This window comes from Pelodiscus sinensis, chromosome 2 (assembly GCF_049634645.1).
Source record: "Pelodiscus sinensis isolate JC-2024 chromosome 2, ASM4963464v1, whole genome shotgun sequence".
Classification (NCBI taxonomy): domain Eukaryota; kingdom Metazoa; phylum Chordata; order Testudines; family Trionychidae; genus Pelodiscus; species Pelodiscus sinensis.
Genome location: NC_134712.1, coordinates 256,225,618 through 256,244,171, shown reverse-complemented (window position 1 = coordinate 256,244,171; position 18,554 = coordinate 256,225,618). Strand labels below are relative to the sequence as shown.

The 18,554-nt window shown below is 46.9% G+C and overlaps 1 protein-coding gene across 6 annotated transcripts in view; it reads left to right on the top strand.

Moving 5' to 3' along the window:
* The window catches only part of CCM2 (CCM2 scaffold protein), an 87,485-nt gene that overhangs the window by 4,570 nt on the left and 64,361 nt on the right, over positions 1-18,554 (top strand). Inside the window, exon 1 of one of the 6 annotated variants that reach the window (XM_006129623.3) lies at positions 17,165-17,183. The exons of the other annotated variants lie outside the window; for them this stretch is intronic. Coding sequence (XP_006129685.2) covers positions 17,181-17,183 — 3 coding nt within the window. The 5' untranslated portion in view covers positions 17,165-17,180. Of the gene's footprint in view, positions 1-17,164; positions 17,184-18,554 lie in introns of those variants that run through there. 6 annotated transcript variants of the gene reach the window in all.

Genomic DNA, 18,554 nt, shown 5'->3' with positions numbered 1-18,554 from the left:
AGCCGACAGGGGTTGGATGGGGTTGAAACTGTGGCCAGGCCCAATCCTCTTCTCTCCTCTGCTTCTCCCTGTGCCTGCTGCGGCAGCTTCTGCCCCCCTGAGCACTGGCCACATGACTCCTGGTATCGTAACTTCCAACCCCCCCCCAGCACCTTCCAAGCCCCGTGCTCTGCCTCAGGCAGTGGGGAGGAGGGAGGCGTAGCTGAGGATTGCGGTAAGGGGAGGGAGGAGTTAAACGGGATGCACAATTACGTGGTTACATCAATCTGTCCTCCTGCAGGAAAACCTTTTTATATATTATAGAAAGAAAACGTCCTAGATTAGGGTCCTTGTCAAGCTGAAATGGTACTAGATGCATGCTTGGTTGCTGGGAGTGCTCCCTTGACCAGTATACACAGGCATCTTGCAATGATCCAGATGCTCCAGTTGTGGGGCTAGGTTGTTGCTGTTAGGTGAGCTTTTCACCACCACCTATGAAATCAGGACTGATCTATACATGGACTTACTCCTGATGAATGCAATCTGTAGACATTTTTATTCCAAAGAAAGCTGCTTCCTTCAGTTAACTTATCCCAAAATGAAGGTGAACAAAAACAGAGCTCTCTTATTCTGGAATAAGAGCTCCACACATAGGAGTTGATCTGGAATAAGTCTGTCTGTGGACCAGTCCTTAGTTTTTAGCCAGTAGGTATCAAACTTCATACCACTTATATAGGGGCATGGATTTTTGCCTGATCTTGGGATCTAAGGGACCGGTGTGATTGTGTAGTCTGACCTCTTGTATAAGACAGACCATAGAACTTCCCAGCATTAGCCCTATAATTTGAACCAGGCTGTTCTCAAAACAGGACCTATGAACAGCCACAATGATACTCCAGCAGTGCCAAGTTCTTGCCACAAATCCTAAGGCTGCTGTCTCACTTTGAGTAACGTTTGAAGTAGTTTCAGTGGTTAGGGCCTGGAGATTAGGCATTTCCTATCCCCATGGTGTTAAACAACTCCTAGAATGTACTCATGTCTGCCTCTGGTTTCCTGTGGTCTTGGACAGGTCACAACCTCTGAGCCTGTTTACTTGGCAGGTGAAATAGGTACATTACTCCATTGTGTACTATAAAGTGCACAGCAGCTCTGAGAGAACGAAACCACTGAGACGACAGCCACTAGATCAGGGGTGGGCAATAATTTTTGATGGGGGGGGGGGGAGGGCACGCCAAGATTTTGAAAAGTGGTCGAGGGCCACACTCCAATTATATTGATAGAGGAGCTGCAGGGTCTGGGATGGAGGTTGGCTGCAAAAGGGGGCTTAGGGTGCAGGAGGGAGAGGGGTCTGGAAGGGAGTTTGGGTGAAGGAGGCATTTGAGACTTAGGGCAGGGGACTGGGGTGCAGGGTTTTGGAATGTGACCTACAGTAGGAGGGGATTGTGATCTGGGGTAGGGGATTGGGGTGCCAGATCTGGGAGGGAGTATGGGATGGGGAAGAGGGTTTGGGTATGTTGAGTGTGGGGGGGGGGGGGGAAGCAGAGCAGAGGGTTGGGGCTGGGGTGCCAGAGGCAGGCTCTGGCCAGGAGACTTACCTGCCAGCCTGCCTGCAGAGCTAAATGCTTGCAGAGCTTAAAATATTTCCCTACCTGTCCCACACCTGCACAGGCTGCAGAGCCATGTTCTTGTGTGAATAATTGAGCTAGAGGGAAGGACGGCATGTTGCTTCGTGTGCTGCCTGTTATTCATTGAACTTGTGCTGGGAGCAGGGGCAGCACCTGAAGCCTTTCCCCCTCCCATCTGGGATCACAGTTTTGAAAGAAAAGCAGCTGCCGAGCTGTTTCTGAGTGGTGTGCAGGGCTGGGGCCAAGCAGGAGAGCTTGCCTGAGGCTCCCCGCTGCATCTGTGGGCTGGATCTGGTGGCTTGGTGGGCCGGATGAGTCCTGTGGGCTGTATTTTGCCCAGGCCTGCACTAGATGCAGCATTGTCCTCCCTATGTTTGTATGATGCATATTGTAGAGCAGTGCACATCAGACCTTTTGTTGGGGAGAATTGCATCCGAGTGAGAACAGGCTGTTTTGTTTGTGTCCTACTGTAACTTCATACTCGCTGCACTCATCATCTTATTCATTAAACAAATGGCACAAGTTTGAAATGCCATAGAAACACTTACAGTTACCAGTTCAACTGGCGAGGCCTGCAACTTTATTTCCTACTCTCTTCAACTTACTGGCTTTTTTTCAACAATTTAATTCTGAGTATTACCCACACCAATTCAAACGTGATGGCGGCTGAGTTAGTTGCATAAAGGTGATATTGTGTAAAAAGCTGACACTCACATTTCATTGCTATCCTATCTCCCTGGCATACGGACTGGAGTGAATATCTGGGTCTCTGATTAAATGCTAAGTGAAGGGATAGCTGGTGGAATTGGAGTCTGAGGCCATGTTTCAATGGCCTCTTCTATTTTGGGTTCAACAGATTTATTTTTGAAGCAACTGTAAGGTTCTGTTGCTCCTCTCCTGTACTTGTGATGGTCCAGTTAAGTATGTCAGGCTAGATTTCATGAATACTACAGGATGTTACCAGCCTATAATGCAAGTCTGTTTGAAGTCTTCAGTTGCTTTAGCAAAGTTTGCTGCAGAGGGTGTGATTTATTTTTGATCAGCCCTCAGTGCAATTTTTGAAAGTTATGGTAGTTAGAATGGAAATATAGGCATTCTGAGAATTCTCTAGTCATTGGCAAGTTCAGGAAGCTGTCGTTTTCGGTCTAAAAGCATGCATGTGAGCTATTCAGTAATATTACTTAATCCTTAATCGGTGAGAGACCCTCTCTGACGTTTAGGATGGCTTCACCTGAGTCATTTTGTTTGAATAAATGCAATACCTTGTGATATCCTCACAGCTTCAGAAACTGATCTTTTGTAGTTTGTTGGATGAGAAATACTAGCACAAAATAGGAATGTTTCCTCTCCTGTGGATGTTTGTAGCAATTAACCACTTCTCATCCATGACCAATCATTTTGCATTGATGCTGGTGTTGATTCTTCTGATTTTGAATTATTTCCTCTTCAGTTGCTTGCAGCATCGGTTTTTAATATACCTGCAAGCTAATGTCTGGAGAAACTGTATCCCAGTCAAAGTACTTAAATCTTTCCTTATTACATAGCTCACCTTTATGCTACATTTGAAGACTGTTAGTTTAAAAAAATCCCAAAATTCAGTTCAGTTAGCAGAACAACTGAAAGGCAAATGAGTCATTGATCTTTGCTCATCTTTTTGACATGCACAATGCTCATGATTAAATCTTCTGTACTGCTAAAGGAAGGTGTGGGACAGGAATTTATTTGTTGCAGCTACATTGCTATTGCAGTAATTGAAAAGACATTTCACTTGCAGAATCTAATTCATACTCTGATCTCCCACTTCAGTAAACAGTAGCACATCTTGATGCTGTAAAATCTACCACAAACATTTTTTTTCCACTTAGGGATGCAGGAATACTTTTTATCTTGCTACTTGACAGTGTTTACAGTTAAATGAAATGCTCAACATGGGATGTGTTTGATTCATGCAAATTCATCCTGTCTGATCATTTGCTTTTGATTAACTTTAGATGCAGATTAATGAATTCAACACTCCAAAAACTGAAATATAAGAAGCTAATTATTTGCATATAGAACTGTGTTCGTATAAACATTTTGAAAGTTAAAATGAAGGTGAAACTTACTGGGCTGCTTTTGCTGGGGAGAAAAGACCTGTTTTGAAAATACAGCCATGCTCAAGAACTTGAACCACCATCATGCTCATCCTTAAATACATATGGAAGTATCAGTCAGATGGCAATATGAAATGTATTGGCAAAGGAGGAGATGCAAAAACAATTCTAGCAGGCAATCTATTGTAGTCAGATGGGAAAAATTTCCTGGGGTGATATGTAATTTCTGCATTAGAGAGAACTTTGCAACTGTATGAGCGCAGAAGGAAAAGTTTGGGGTTTCAGGTAGAATGATAATAGACTGTGATAGAAAATGCTATATGGTATACAGAAACTAAGTCATACACTTGTATTTTTTTCTCAGAACATGGGCACCAGAATGTGGTGGCATGCAGTCACAGAATACCCTTTGTGGCTGCTTCCTGATGTGCTTATAAAGCTACTGACACTCACCTTGCTCTTGGGCTCTTCACAATCCTGTCCTGCTTGGCAGATTTCCTGGTCTCTTCCAGACAAGGCACAGAGCTGAGATGATTCCCCCTTCTCCCCCTCAACAGCAGTGGAGATGCTGAATCACTTCAGCTCTGGGAGCATGCAGTTCAAGGGCACAGCATCCAGCAAGTCAACCCCCCAAAATGCTACATTCCAGTCATCTGAAGAAGTGGACTGTGCCCCCGAAAGCTCATGACACCATCTACGTGTTTTGTTAGTCTTTAAAGTGCTACCAGACTACTTGTTAAGTCTTTCCTGTTACAGGCTAACTTGGCTACCCCTCTTATTTCACTGTGAGTTTCATATATTGAAAGCTCATTCAGATAAGTCCCCTTTAACAATGAAAGGAAGATGTACACACTGAGGCTTTCTACACTACCATTTTTTCAGAAAAATGGCCATTTTCCTGCAAAAACTTCAAGCACGTTTTTGCGCAAGTAAATCGAAAAATATGGGTTTTTTGCACAATTGGTAATCCTCATTCTACAAAGAACGCCTTTTTGCGGGGGGGGGGGGAGAAGCACAGGTGCCCTGGTGGCCATTCTGTCCATAGCAATCATTGTTTATTTGCAAGAGAGCATCCCAGCAGTCTGGACGTTCTTTCGCTAAAGCGCATCACTTTTTTGAGGCGCTTTTGCAGCGTGGATGCTCTCTTGTGCAAGAAGTTTTTGTGGAAGATCTCTTGCACAAAAAGCCTGCAGTCTAGACGTAGCCCTGTGGTCACCAACCAGTAGATCGCGATCTACTGGTAGATTCCAGGGGCTCTAAGAGTAGCTCTTGAGCCCTCTCTGAACTGCGCACCTGCGCAGTACATTTACATTAGATTTCCTCATGTAATGTAGGCGGGGCTTCAAGGAAGGGGCAGGGCAGTAGATCTTCGCCTGTTCTGAGACTTAAAAAGTGATCTTGGGTGTGTAAAGGTTGGAGACCACTGATGTAGCCTGATTGTTCTCCCCGGGTAACAATTACTTACACTGGGCTTTATAGTAAATAAAAGTAATTTTATGAAGTACAAACAGTAGGATTTAAGTGGTTGCAAGTGAAGATGGACAAAGTAAATTATAAATTTAAAATAAAACACCTAGCTAGTTCTAATACATTAAAGCTTATTACAAATTTACTCTAAAACTGTTCTTATTTCAGGCAAGCCTTTAAGTCAGAGAAGATCTTTACTCTGACCCTGGTCCCTGGCTCCCCTTTTGGTCTTTGACTGGAGTGACACACCCTAGAGATGGATAGCTTTCCAGCTTACAGGCTTCCTTTTGGGTAGGAATCCCTTGTTTCTAAACCTGCCACACCCCCTTCCATGGACAATTAGCTGGTTAAATTGGTATATCAGCTAAATTGGTATGGTCACATGGCTTTCCAGGAGCACTGTTCAAACTTGAGACCAATCAAGGCTGTTTACAAACCATGAAGTTGATCACCCAGTGATTAAGGTGGCCAGAGCATTGGAAACATCCCGGGTGGCTTTCATGTGCACACTTAAAACCATAAACAATTCTATACTGCATATTTCTAACTTTACATACAGAATGATGCATGTGCCAAAATAAGATATACAGATCCAGCAGATTGACATTTAAAATTGATAGGTTACATGAGGTATTTTGTCCAATGCATCTTTGACTTATACATATTTGTATACATGAGACCAGTGGTTTTCAAGCCTTTTTTTTCCTCATGACTCAGTCAAAAACAATTTTGATGCCTGCAACCCAACATAATCAGACTAGTGTGTGGGTTTAGGGTTGGGACTGTGAATGAGGATGTAAGATGGAGTGCTGGCTTTGGGAGGGGTCAGAGCTGGCGCAGGGCTTACCTTGAGCAGCTGCTGGTCAGCGCTGCAGTAGAGGTGCCAAGGCAACCTCCTGCATCTCCTGGCACCACAGACCATGCTGTGTTCCAGAAGCAGCTGGCAGTAGGTTCCCAGCCAATGGCAGTGCAGAGCTAGTGCTCAGGGCAGAGGCAGTGTGTGGAGCCCTGTGTGCTCTCCTCCCTCTCCCCCACCTAGGAGCCAGGCCAGCTGCTGCTAGGGCACAGTACAGTCTGTGGTGCTAGGACATTCAGGTAGCTGCCTTAGCACCCACACTGGTCACCTGATTCTCTCTCCTTTCTCCCCCCCCCACCACACCATGTGTAACACCAATACCTTAAACTCCGCAACCCAATACTGGGTTGTGAACACACAGTTTAAAAACCACATAAGACTATTTCATATGGCAGGGGGAGGAGAACTGTCAAAGGGAATATTGAATGATAGTGCGAATCAACAAATTTAAAACCAATAAGAGAATATTCTAATAGTGTGTAACCACCTGTGGAACTCACTGCCACAAGGCACTGAAGCAAAGAGTTCAAGGGCTTTAAAAAAAATTCCTATTTAAGCTACATTAAATTTGACTAGCAGCAAGGGAGCCTTGTTAGGAAATTCTTCTAATTCCAAGGGCGATTAATTTTTCCTGATGCTTATCTGGGCAGGTTGTACAATCTCTATCACTGGCTGCTCTTAAGAACAGATTACACGTCAGGGCTGGTGACAGAATACTCAGTGCAGGGAACTGGACTAGATAGCTAATCGAGGTCCCTTCTAGTCTTACATTTCTAGGATTCTGTGTTCCAGCCTGAGGCCGATCAGGATTTTTCCTGCAATTGTAGTTCCTGGAGGTTTTGGACTGTGCTGGGTTGTGCACCAGAATTGAAATCTGAGAGCCTGTCTCCTGTGCTCTCAATACCCCCTTCCCCATGCTACTTGGGCGTAGTGGGCCACTGTCTGAATCACAGGCAGAAAAGACAAAACCTGTGGAGTTGGCGCTGGAGTAGTTTGGGGCAGGGAATGGGGGGGAGAAGAGGGTTAGTTGGACAAGGAAGCTGGGATGGGGAGCAAATGCTGAGTGGGGAAAGATCAAAATCCAATGGTCCTGAATACAGGCAAGAATTGGGATTTTCTAGGCAAAAAGTTTGGGGTAAGAGGCTGATGAAAGGGGAAAATGCAGAGATTTGATCTGCATAGGGAATGAGAACACATTGGCTGAGGACCCAGGAATGGATCAGACTCAATGAAATGATGAAGAGTGCTGTGACCCTTTTAAAAGCTATAAGCTTTCATGGGCAAAACCCCACTTTGTCTGATGCATGGAGTGGAAATTAGAGGTGAGCATAAATCTACTAACACGTGACAAGAAGGGCATTGCCTATCAGTACTAACAAGACCAATCAGGAAGAGAAAAGATGGTCTCATGTCTAAGGCAGTTGATGCTGCATCAGGAACTTAATTCTACCCCTGCCTCTGTCATGAAGTTCCGATGTGATGTGATGTGATGCTGAATGTGTTACTGAAATCAAATTCTTCACAGCTGGTTGCTAATTATTTCTTGTTTTCTGGGTGTCTGAGTTGATACCCTGAGGTCTGATTTGCACCAGTGGTGAGAACTCACAGGTGCAACTGAAACCAGTGGGAGCTGTGCTTTGAGAAAAGGGTGTTAAGGTGTGTTTGGGTAAACATGTAACTGCTGAACATTTCAGTGGTTACACGTTCACAGGCGGTGGGGAGGCAGCTCTCCAGGAAAAAGTGGCTTCCTGTGCATACTGGGTCCTACCTTCTCTTCCCTCCCCCCAGGCTGCTGCCTTTGTATCAGAGGAAACAGCATGGGGGGGGGCAGGTGGCTCCCCACAAGCACCCGCTCCTGTCTTCCCTCTCCATCCTCCCTCCAGAGGCAGCAGCATGGGGGGGGGGGGGGGGGGGGGAGAGAGCGGTTGTGTAACTGTGAAGGTTAACTGATGAGCCCAGGTTCATCTGTGTACACATTTATGCTTTCACATCCCTGCTTTCAACATACAAAGTGATATGCTAAGTACTCTGAAATATCAGGTCCTCTGTCTCAAACTGGGAACCCGAAGGACTCTGATAGCGCAAAAGCTTGTTATATATGGAGATATACCTATCTCATAGAGCAAGCTGGAAGGGACCTTGAGAGGTCATTGAGTCCTGTCCCCTGCCCTCATGGCAGGACCAAGCACCATCTCTGGCAGATTTGCCCCAGATTCCTAAATGGCCCCCCTCAAGGATTGAACTTAGCAGGGGTTCGCAGGCCAATGCTCAAACTATTGAGCTATCCCTCCTACCCAACAGAAGTTGGTCCAAAAAAGAAATTGCCTCTCCCATCTTGTGTTCCTGGGACCATCAGGGCTACACTAACACTGTAAACATAAATAGCAGTATATTGGGCTTGAAGTGTTTGGTGTATTTGCTCTGATGAAAGTGGAACTCTTCTGTATTATTTTTACGAATGATATGCATGGTGTTGGAGACCTCTTCAGTGCTTTCTCATAGTCAGAAATTGGTCCAGCCAAAGATACTACTTTGCATACCTTCTCTCATGCCTGGCACAGACTTACTTGACTGTTACCTATTGACTATATAAGTGTTAAAATGCTATCCTGGAGCACAGCCGGAGATAACAAAGGATTTGTGTCATGTAACGGACTGGCATGGTATGAATGGGTTTTATAGGACTGACTAAAACCAATTAATTTCAACTGAGGTTCTAGGAAGACCCAGACTCCAAGGTTTGAACAGCTGACAGCTATCAATGGGAGACTTGGGCGGGTGGCCCATGTGACCTCAGTTTGGATCTGCAGGAGGAAGACAATGCTGGGATAAGAGCTGGTCTTGGGGAGGTGAGGACAGGTCTCACTTGGGACTGATGGGCAGAGAAAAAGGAAACCCAGTGGTTCCTAGAGAAACATGGCTCCAGGGGGTTTTAGCCAACATGAACTGTGTCTTTGGGAATTCCTCAGGCCCATGGTCACCAACAGGTCGATCGCGATCAACTGGTTGATTGCAAGGCCTCGACCAGTCGATCATGAGGCGTCCGGCCCCCGCCCCAAGAAGCCCCACTACCTACCTCCAGTGAAAATGGAGGTAGTGCCAGCTTCCCGTGGGTGAACGGAAGTCCCACAGTTTAGCGCCACTTCCGGGGTTTCGGGAAGTGTGCTGGCCGCTCTCCCGGGCATGCTACAGGAGGGGGAGCATGGCACGCATGGGGGTTTTGGCCCCGGGGCAGGTGTGCATGGGGTTTCCCTGCACCACGGGGGGGGGGGGAGCGGGGGGGAGTCGGGCCTGGAGGAGGCATGCGCCAGCTGCCCTCGGTGGGGGGGAATCCTGGGAGGAGGCAGATGCAGGGGACTCTCTGCCTCCACTGGCACTCTGCCTCCACTCTCCAGTTCCCTCTCCCCAGCCACAGAACTCTGTCCCCACTGGAACCCTGCCCCCAGCCGCAGAACTCTGTCCCCACTGGCACCCTGTCCCCCGCTGCAGAACCCTGTCCCCTGCCCCCAGCCGCAGAACTCTGTCCCCACTGGCACCCTGTCCCCCGCTGCAGAACCCTGTCCCCTGCCCCCAGCCGCAGAACTCTGTCCCCACTGGCACTCTGTCCCCCGTTGCAGAACCCTGTCCCCTGCCCCCAGCTGCAGAACTCTGTCCCCACTGGCACCCTTCCCCAGTACCTTGTCCCCTGTTCCCACCCACACAGTTGGGGCCATATTAATGAAGCTTGCAGGGGGGAGGGAAGGTTGGAGGAGGGTTTTTTTTGCATCTCACTTGTGTGGCCCCAACTGACTTTTCTTGGGTCAGTGACCCCTGACTCAAAACAGGTTCCCTGCCGTTCTCAGAAATAAAGACAATGCAGAAACTTTGTGTGTGTGACAGTATTTTATTTAAAAATGAAGCCTGGCCAACAAACCCCCAATTGAGGCCAAGCCCCCATCTGGCCACAGCATCATAACACTCCTACACTCCCCTTCCCCCCAGACCCTACATCTGAGCCTATATCATACACTAGGACCCCCTGCCCTGAACCCCTCACATACCCCAACCCAAATTCCTGAACCCTTACATCCAGAAGTCTGTGGCTTGCTTAGTACCCTAACCCTACATCTGACCCCAACACTGCCCGGCCTGGAGCCTCCTCCCTGAGCCAGCGTTCCCTTATCCACCTCCTCCTGCATCCAGATTTCCTCCCAGAGCTTGCATCTCTCACCCCTTCCCACACCCAAATCCCTCATTCCCACCCCAGAGCCTACACATCCTGTCTCAACCCAGCAAGGGTATGGCTAGACTGCAGGGCTGTGTCTAGACTGGCCAGTTTTTCCGGAAAATCAGCCGCTTTTCCAGAAAAACTTACTAGCTGTCTACAGTGGCCGCTTGAATTTCCGCAAAAGCACTGACTTCCTACTGTAAGAAATCAGTGCTTTTTGCGAAAATGCGATGCTGCTCCCGTTCGGGCAAAAATTTGTGTAAAAGGGCCAGTGTAGACAGCTGAGATTTGTTTTGCGCAAAAAAGTCCTGATCACAAAAATGGCAATCGGTGCTTTTTTGTGCAAAAGCGCGTCAAGATTGGCCACGGCTGCTTTTCCACAAAAAGTGCTTTTTGTGGAAAAGCGTCCGTGCCAATCTAGCTGCTCTTTTCCAAAAATGCTTTTAATGGAAAACTTTGCCGTTAAAAGCATTTCTGGAAAATCATGCCAGTCTAGACGTAGCCCAGGAGTTTTTCAGGATTTCAGAGAGATCCCAGAAAAACACTTCTGTATCCACGGATGCGTTTGTTCTTCCGCTTCTTTTATTCTTTCCACGAGGAATAAGGAAGCTTCCGGAATAAGGAGTTTCTGACATTTGGTCCAGTCTAGACAGGCCAAATGTTGGAAAAACCTCTTCCTACAGAAGAATGGGGGGGGGGGGGGGGAAGCAGCAGTATAAGGGTTGGGGATAGCAAGTGATGGAGAGGAGGAGAATAGAGAGGGTGGGGCTTAAAGGAATGGGCGGGGGGGTAGGTTTTGGCTTGTTCTGTCATTTTAAAAAGTGATCTTGGGTGTAAAAAGGTTGGAGACCACTGCCTTAGGCTAATACAATGTTGTTAGTTAATTGGGACACTCTGCTCTGTTTATAAAAGGCTGGTTGGTGTTGCTGCAAATACCTGTTCAGCTACTTTGATCTCTGAAGAGGTCAAAGTCTCTGACCAGGAATTGCTTAGTTGAGTTCCCCTTGCGGGGCACATGGCATGGGCCAGGAACACTTGAGCCTAGATGGTACATCTGTGAGACATTGCAGCTGTGTAGTCTACCCTTTTAGAAGTGTGGGACTCTTTGAGGGTCTGGCCCAAATGAAGAGGCTCCCAATGAGACTGCTGAAAAGCTGGGGCATTGCGCAGACCGGTAGACGTGAGAGCTGCACAAAAGCTCTTAGAACACATTCCAGTGCTCACTGTCATCGTATCTTAAACCTCATTCTTCAAAGTTTAACACAAACCAACCAGCCTTAGCCAGTCTGTTAGGTCCGAATGAGATCATGGGGCAGGAGTACAGATGATCCCACATCTGTTTACTGCAGGGTTCTTGTACTTTTTTCAAAGCTTCCAATTCTGGCTGGCTGGATCACTTGATGATGGCCTGTTCTGTTCAGATGTTCATGACTGTGGCTGGTGAGCTCTCAGGATTGTCCTGCCTTCAAGGTAGCCAGTATTGCTGCTGAGCCAAACTCAGTATTTACCATAGGCAGAAAGCTGTAGAACTTCTCAGGTTTACTTTGGCTGTAAAACCGTGAAAGGAAGTAGGAAAGCTAGTAAGACTGCCAAATATATTCCAGCAGCTAAAACATATGAAGCACAAAGGTCGAAGTGTAATTGACCCGTCCTTAGGGTGTAATAAGGGAGATGGATTGTCTCTTGAATCCCTCAGAATTGAATGAACTAGTGCGGGAACACTAATGGTAGGAAGACTGCCAAACAGACTGAAATAACTGTCTAACTCAGGGAGAGGCTTTTAGTACAAAAATAACCTCCAGTGGTTGGTTTATAACCCGGGTTATATTGATATTGCCTCTGATTCGGATCTGTCATAGGGGCTATCCCTGACAGAAGCTACTTCAGAGATACTGTGTACTTGGTACAGAGCCTGTTAGTATCAAGAGGATTGACGGTTAGAGTACCAGCGCTATCCTCCTTCATCTGAAGATCACTTTAGCCACCTCCGGAATCCTGTCAAGTTCTTGCAGGATAGAACTAAACAGGCCAGGTCTACACTTAAACTGCTACAGTGGTACAGCTGCACTGCTCTAGCACTTCAATGTAGACACTACAGCAGTGGGACAGGCTTGCCCATCTCTGTGGATAATCCACCTCAGAGACAGAAGTCTTCTATTGACCTCACGCTGTCTGTGCAGGGGACATAAGCATGATTCTGGGATGTGACTTTCACACCCTGAGAGATCCTGGGTTGTGCCTATGTTCTCATGTAGACTAGCACACCTATTTAGGACAGGAGGGCTGTGTCTAGTCTGGCAAGTTTTTTCCGCAAAATCATCTGCTTTTGCGGAAAAACTTGCCAGCTGTCTACACTGGCCGCTTGAATTTCCGCAAGAACACTGACGATCTCATGTAAGATCATCAGTGTTCTTGCGGAAATACTATGCTGCTCCTGTTCGGGCAAAAGCCCTCTTGCGCAAATCATTTGCGCAAGTGGGCAAGTGTAGACAGCACAGTACTGTTTTGCGCAAAAAAGCCCCCATGGCTAAAATGGCGATCGGGGCTTTTTTTGTGTAAAAGCGCGTCTAGATTGGCACAGCTGCTTTTCCGCAAAAAGTGCTTTAGTCCGTGCCAATCTAGATGCTCTTTTCCGAAAATGCTTTTAATGGAAAACTTCTCCGTTAAAAGCATTTCCGGAAAATCATGCCAGTGTAGACGTAGCCGAGGAGCATGCTCTAACCGTGTGAAATGGCAAGTTTAACTCTAGATGCCGTGCAACCTAGCAGAGGTGGAATCTAGTTAGCACATCAGACCTAATGTTGCATCTTAGGTAGAAGGTGCCTCAGTACTAAATCGCAGCCCTGTATTGTAGGATGAGCTACTATAAGATCTAGACTCTTGTGATAAGCACACACATAGCACCCTTCTCCATTAATCTGAAAGCAGCTCCCGTGGGCCAGTGCTGACTCATGTCACTTGTGCATCACTAGACTTTTCCTTGGAGATCGCTGGCTAGACTAGTACTTTGCAGCTGTAACAATATACAGGGGGACAGACTGACTGGCTGGGCCACTGGGCAAGGGGTGTATGGCTCTCTGCTCCTGGAAGGGTCCGGGCTGGGCCCAGCCTCCCCCTGCCAACTCTTCAGTGCCACCCGGGGCTCTGGCTGCTGCTGCAATAGCGGTGGCAGCTAGGAGCCTCAGGGCCATTGGCCCCTCCCCTACCAGCAGGCCTCTGCAGTGTGGGACATGGCCACATATGTGCATCACTTACTTGTGTCTCACTAACTCCATTCCCTGCCATTGCAGGGGCCTCTGACATTGAGTGCATTGATACTTCCAGTCTCCGCCTGTGGCACAGAAGGCCTGCAATACTTCAGTTTAATTCTGATTATTGGTCTTGGTGTGGGGGTGGGTGGGTAATGTTAAGTCAGTGGTGGGCAATAATTTGGGGGGGCACCCCAAGAATTTGGTAAGTGGCTGAGGGCTGCTCTCTTGCATTATGTTAATGAACTGCAGGGATCTGAGAAGGAGGTTGGGGTAAGGGATTGGGGTGTGGGAGCTGGGAGGGAGTTTGGGTGAAGGAGGGGAGTGTGACCTGGAGCAGGGGTGCAGGTATTGACCTGGGACAGCAGACTGGGGTGCAGGAGAGGATTCTGGCCTGAGGGAGGGGTATAGGAAGGAGGAGTGCAGGACCTGGGAGGGGGGGGGGGTGTGTGACCTGGGGCAGGAGGGGGTGCAGGAATTTGGGTTGTGCCAGGGCAGCAGATTGGGGTGCAAGGTTTGGGAGGGGGTTGTGACCTAAGGGATGTAGGAGGGGAGGCAGTGTTTGGGAAGGGGCATGGGGGCTGGAGCAGGGGTGCAGAAGGTTTGGCTCACATGGAGTAGAGAGGTAGAGGATTGGGGAAGGGAGAGGCTGTGGTGCCAGAGGCAGGCTTTGGCTGGGAGACTTTCCTTGGCTCCCAGTCAGCAGCCCAGCAGGTTTCTTAGCTGCCCCCCTCCATCGCCCTGGGAATGACTAGGCGTCCAATGCAGGATAAGGCACCTTCTGAAGGTAGGGAGGCGGGGTGGGTTCTGCAGTGGTCTAGGGGATAGGGCATTTGCCTGGGGAGTGTAGGGGGGTGGGTTCAAGTCTCCCACATCCTGGGAGTGGCCAGACAGCCAACATAGAGGGGGTAGGCTCAAGTCTCTGCCTTCCAGCCCCTGTATGTGCTCAGGGGAGCTGCAGCGGCCATGCTTGCTGCTCTGAACAGAATGCTATGAACCCAGCAGATGAGGGAAGAGGGGCATCTCACATGCTGCCTGTTCTGCAAACAGGCAGCTGCTATTGGCTGAAACTGGCCAATGGGAGCTACTGGGGGTGTGGCCAGCATGAGAAGCCTATCTCCCCTCCCTCCATGCTCTCAGCATTCAGAAACACACATGTGGCCCTGCACCCAACCTTTTGGAGTGCTGAGCAGGGGCATGGCAGGCAGGGAGCTGGGCAACTTGGTGGGCCAGATCTGGCCCACAGATTATCTTTTACTCAGCCCTGTTAGTGGTCTGTGATATGCAGGAGGTCCGATTGCATGATAGGGTGGTTCCTTGTGGCCTTGGACTATGAAACAACTGTCTTGCTGGCTTCAGCACCAGTGACAGCAAGGGAAATGGTGGCTATTTTGTGAAAGGAGGAAATGTCATAACACCAGGCGGGGATAAGGAAAGCGTGTTTATCCCTAAATATCACCAGTCTAAGAGTGAGAAATAAAGGCAATGTTCTGTCCTCACAGTTCGGACCCAGAAAGCTGAAGGCAGTATCCCACTGTGAGCTGTGGTTTGAGACGGTCTTGAGGACCAGGCCTTTAAGTTCTCATGGTTAAGTCTGTTCTATGGTTGGTCCTACAAAAACAACCATGCCACCTGGTGCTGGAATCCATTTTGATTCTTGTACTTTTCCATAGGGAGTGGGGAATTAAGTTCCTTAAGTACAGCTAATGGCCTTCACTAGCAAATCTAGATATATACATGGGCATACACTTCATAATTCTAGCTTCATATACAGGAATGACATATGTGCACAAATAGACTCTACACATTCAGGAGATTATAAAATATCCAGTGGTAGGTTACATGCCCCAATTTGCATAAAGCATATTCAAATTATGCATATTCAAAAATCTACTTTCATAAAAAGATGGGGGTGCAACATCACATTGGCCTAATCCCAGGGCTCCGAGAACTGGCTTTACTATGGAAATGGAAGAACCCTTTTTCGTAGGTATGGTAAGATTCTATACTATAGCAGTGCAGCTTAAAAATATATATATAAAATGGAGATTGCCTATCTCCTAGAACTGGAAGGGACCTTGAAAGATTGAGTCCAGGCCCCTGCCTCCTCAGCAGGACCAAGTACCATCCCTGATGAATTTTTGCCCCAAATTTCTAAATGGCCTCCACAAGGATTGAATTCACAACCCTGTGTTTAGCAGGCCAATGCTCAAACCACTGAGCTATCCCTCCCCCCATTTCTACTGCAGACCTCTCCGGACGTGCATTTGTCCTGTCAGCTATGTGTTGCATCTACACTATAAGCTATGGAGACATAGGCTCTGTGGTGTAGACATAACTGTAGATCTCTGACGTAGACGTTGAATGGATGCCATAAGTAGCTAGTTAATCCTCTAGTAATAAATACTGCAGATTCATCTGGCCGTGCTCAGATCCTTAACTGAAGTAACTTTTGTTTTTCGTCATTGAAATCACTACTCTGGATTGGGACTGGGGATGAAGGGTTCACTATGCAGGCTGTCCCAGGGAGAGAGGGCAACCCCGGGTGAGAAGTCCTTGTCCATGGCTTCTGCAGCTTGCAGTGGGCACAGCTGAGGGAGGAGTGCATGTGCTCCTGGCTGGGGGACAGACTGACACAAACAAACTCTCTGAAATAGATAGTCGATAGCTGTCCCTTTCCCCACCCCTGTGCCCTGCTGCCCCAGCGGAGTTCTAGCTGCTGCCCTGTGGTCATCATGCAGTATAACTATGCCTGCTAGCAGACCTCTCCCTCTCTGTTTTATGGGAAACAGTCTCATTCTAGGTATAGCCCATTGACCTGGGACAACCAAACCCTGACCTTGCTTTAAGTTAGATGAGAGGAAGCTGCATACCAAATTTGGTGGTCCTAGCTTCTATAGTTTAGGGGGGCTCTTGAACAGACAGACTCACAGATGGGCAGACTCTCTCTAATATACAGTAGAGAGTGTAAGAAGTATCAATAGTGTCATTACTGAATTAAGATTTACCTAAAGCAAATGACAAATCTAACATCAACCACTTCAAATATTTGGTGTGTGAGACCTCTAGCTCAGTGTTTCTCAACCAGTGGTATGAGTATCCTCAGGGGTACTCGAGAGAAGTCTGGGGGGTACGTCAACACAACTGAAATTTGGAGAACAGAATTTTTAAGTTTTACAGCACTTTATTATTTTTTGTACTTTTTACACTAAAAAATGTCATCGCCTGCCCGGCCTAGGGTTAAGTTGTTTAAACAAATGTGTTGCAATGGTAGGAAAAAAGTCAAGCTGTAGGTACTGGGGGTACTTATAAATATATTTTTAAAAGGGGAACTTTCTAAAAAAGGTTGAGAAACACTGCTCTAGCTTCACTCTGCCCCGTCCTCTTGTACTTCATTGCTAAGCCTTCCTGCCTCTAAGAAAGGAAACCACATGCTGTCAGGGTGGAGTCAGTCCTCTTAAAAAAATTCTCCAAATCCTGTCTGAGATGAGGGATTTGAACAGTGAATAAAAAGGACAGCCAGTTCCTGGGAATGGCTTTTCCTGACAAACAGGCGCTGGGAGGGCCTGATATTTCAAATGCTTGCTATAGGGTGTAGTAAACCAAGCTCTGGGTGTTTCACTGATTGCAGCTGATTAGGAGCATAGCAATGGCTGAAGGCTGCTCTGGCATGGGAATGCTCTAGGAGCGTTTGCCATCTCTACCATGGTATGTATAGTTGTACTTAACTTTGTTTCACTGTGTTCTCTCAGTGGTGTGGTACAGCATGCCTTGTTAGAAAGCTTTCAAGGTAGCCTTTTTTTAACCAGTCCTCGCAAGTTGTTGTATAGAAGCAAATTGGCACTCACTTGACTGTAGCTGTAATCTGCAAAGCTCAATGTTTTGGGTCTCAAATTTGAGCTGTTTTCCTTAGATTTAAGTCTGGTCCGGTTTTAATTTCAAAACCGATGGATGGCTTGAGTTTGACTTTCGGAGCATGGCAAGATTCACGTCTTGCTAAACTGTGGGAGAAAGAGCAGTCTTGGAGAGGTGTGTGTTTGTAGTGTTGCCGACTCTCACATCTCAGAGTCTTGCAATATTTGGTCGTGTTTCTTTCTTTCTTGAAGTGCTATTTGCTGGAATCAAGAGTTTGTACAAACGTATCTGCTTTCATTTTAAAAAAAATACTTGGTTGTCTCCACAACCAGAGACAATCTGTAAACAAGTAAAGTGTCCCATTCATTTCAAAGATGACAAACCCTCAAACGTAACTTAAAAATCAGCCTCCCCAAAAAATTCTAACTGATTTTTGAACTCTGAGGTTGGAAATACTGTTTTGTACACATGCTTTCTATAAATAATATAGTAAAATGGTCCATTTGAACTCCTGTGACAAGCCTCCACTCCTGGGTGATTTACATATCATTTGAATAGCTAATTGTCTGGTAAGTTTCTTAAAATCTACATTTAGCTTTATTGGGTGTTAGTGTGAGATGAAATCAGTATGGTTGCGGTGAGAAGGGGAAACAATGTTTCGTTGCAGTCTCCATCACTGTCCTTATCAGAGATAAGTGTAAGGACTCAAAGCAGCGTGGTATAAAGACAGCATTATCCTGGTATCCTACAGAGTTCTTTGGAATCCATAGTCAGAGTGAAGTGCGAGAAAAGAAACTTGTATTGCTTGCTCCTTTCCAAACCTAAGTGGAAAATACCGTTCCAGAAGACACAACTTAATATTTTAGCACTTTCTAGTCTTGGACTGTGTTTTGGTTTCAAGAGCTTGTACAGTTAATCAAGGACCCTCTTTTCCCCTGGAAGTTGGCAACACCCACTGCATTCCTGCAGAATCCTCAGTGTACTTACAGGCTTTCAGGAATTGGCACTTGAGCACCTTCTGGAGTTAGTGCTATTAAATTAGCTTTACTGAAACTTCTCAGTAATAGCGTTAAAGCGTAAAGATGAAAACCCACAAAGAGCTGTGAATTATAGTACAGTAACACCTAGACCACCTGTAATAGAATGTAGTTCGAAAACCTGGCTTCCTCTATGAGCGATTGCAACTGAAATCTAATCTGATGTTTTAGGTCTGGTCTTCCCCTT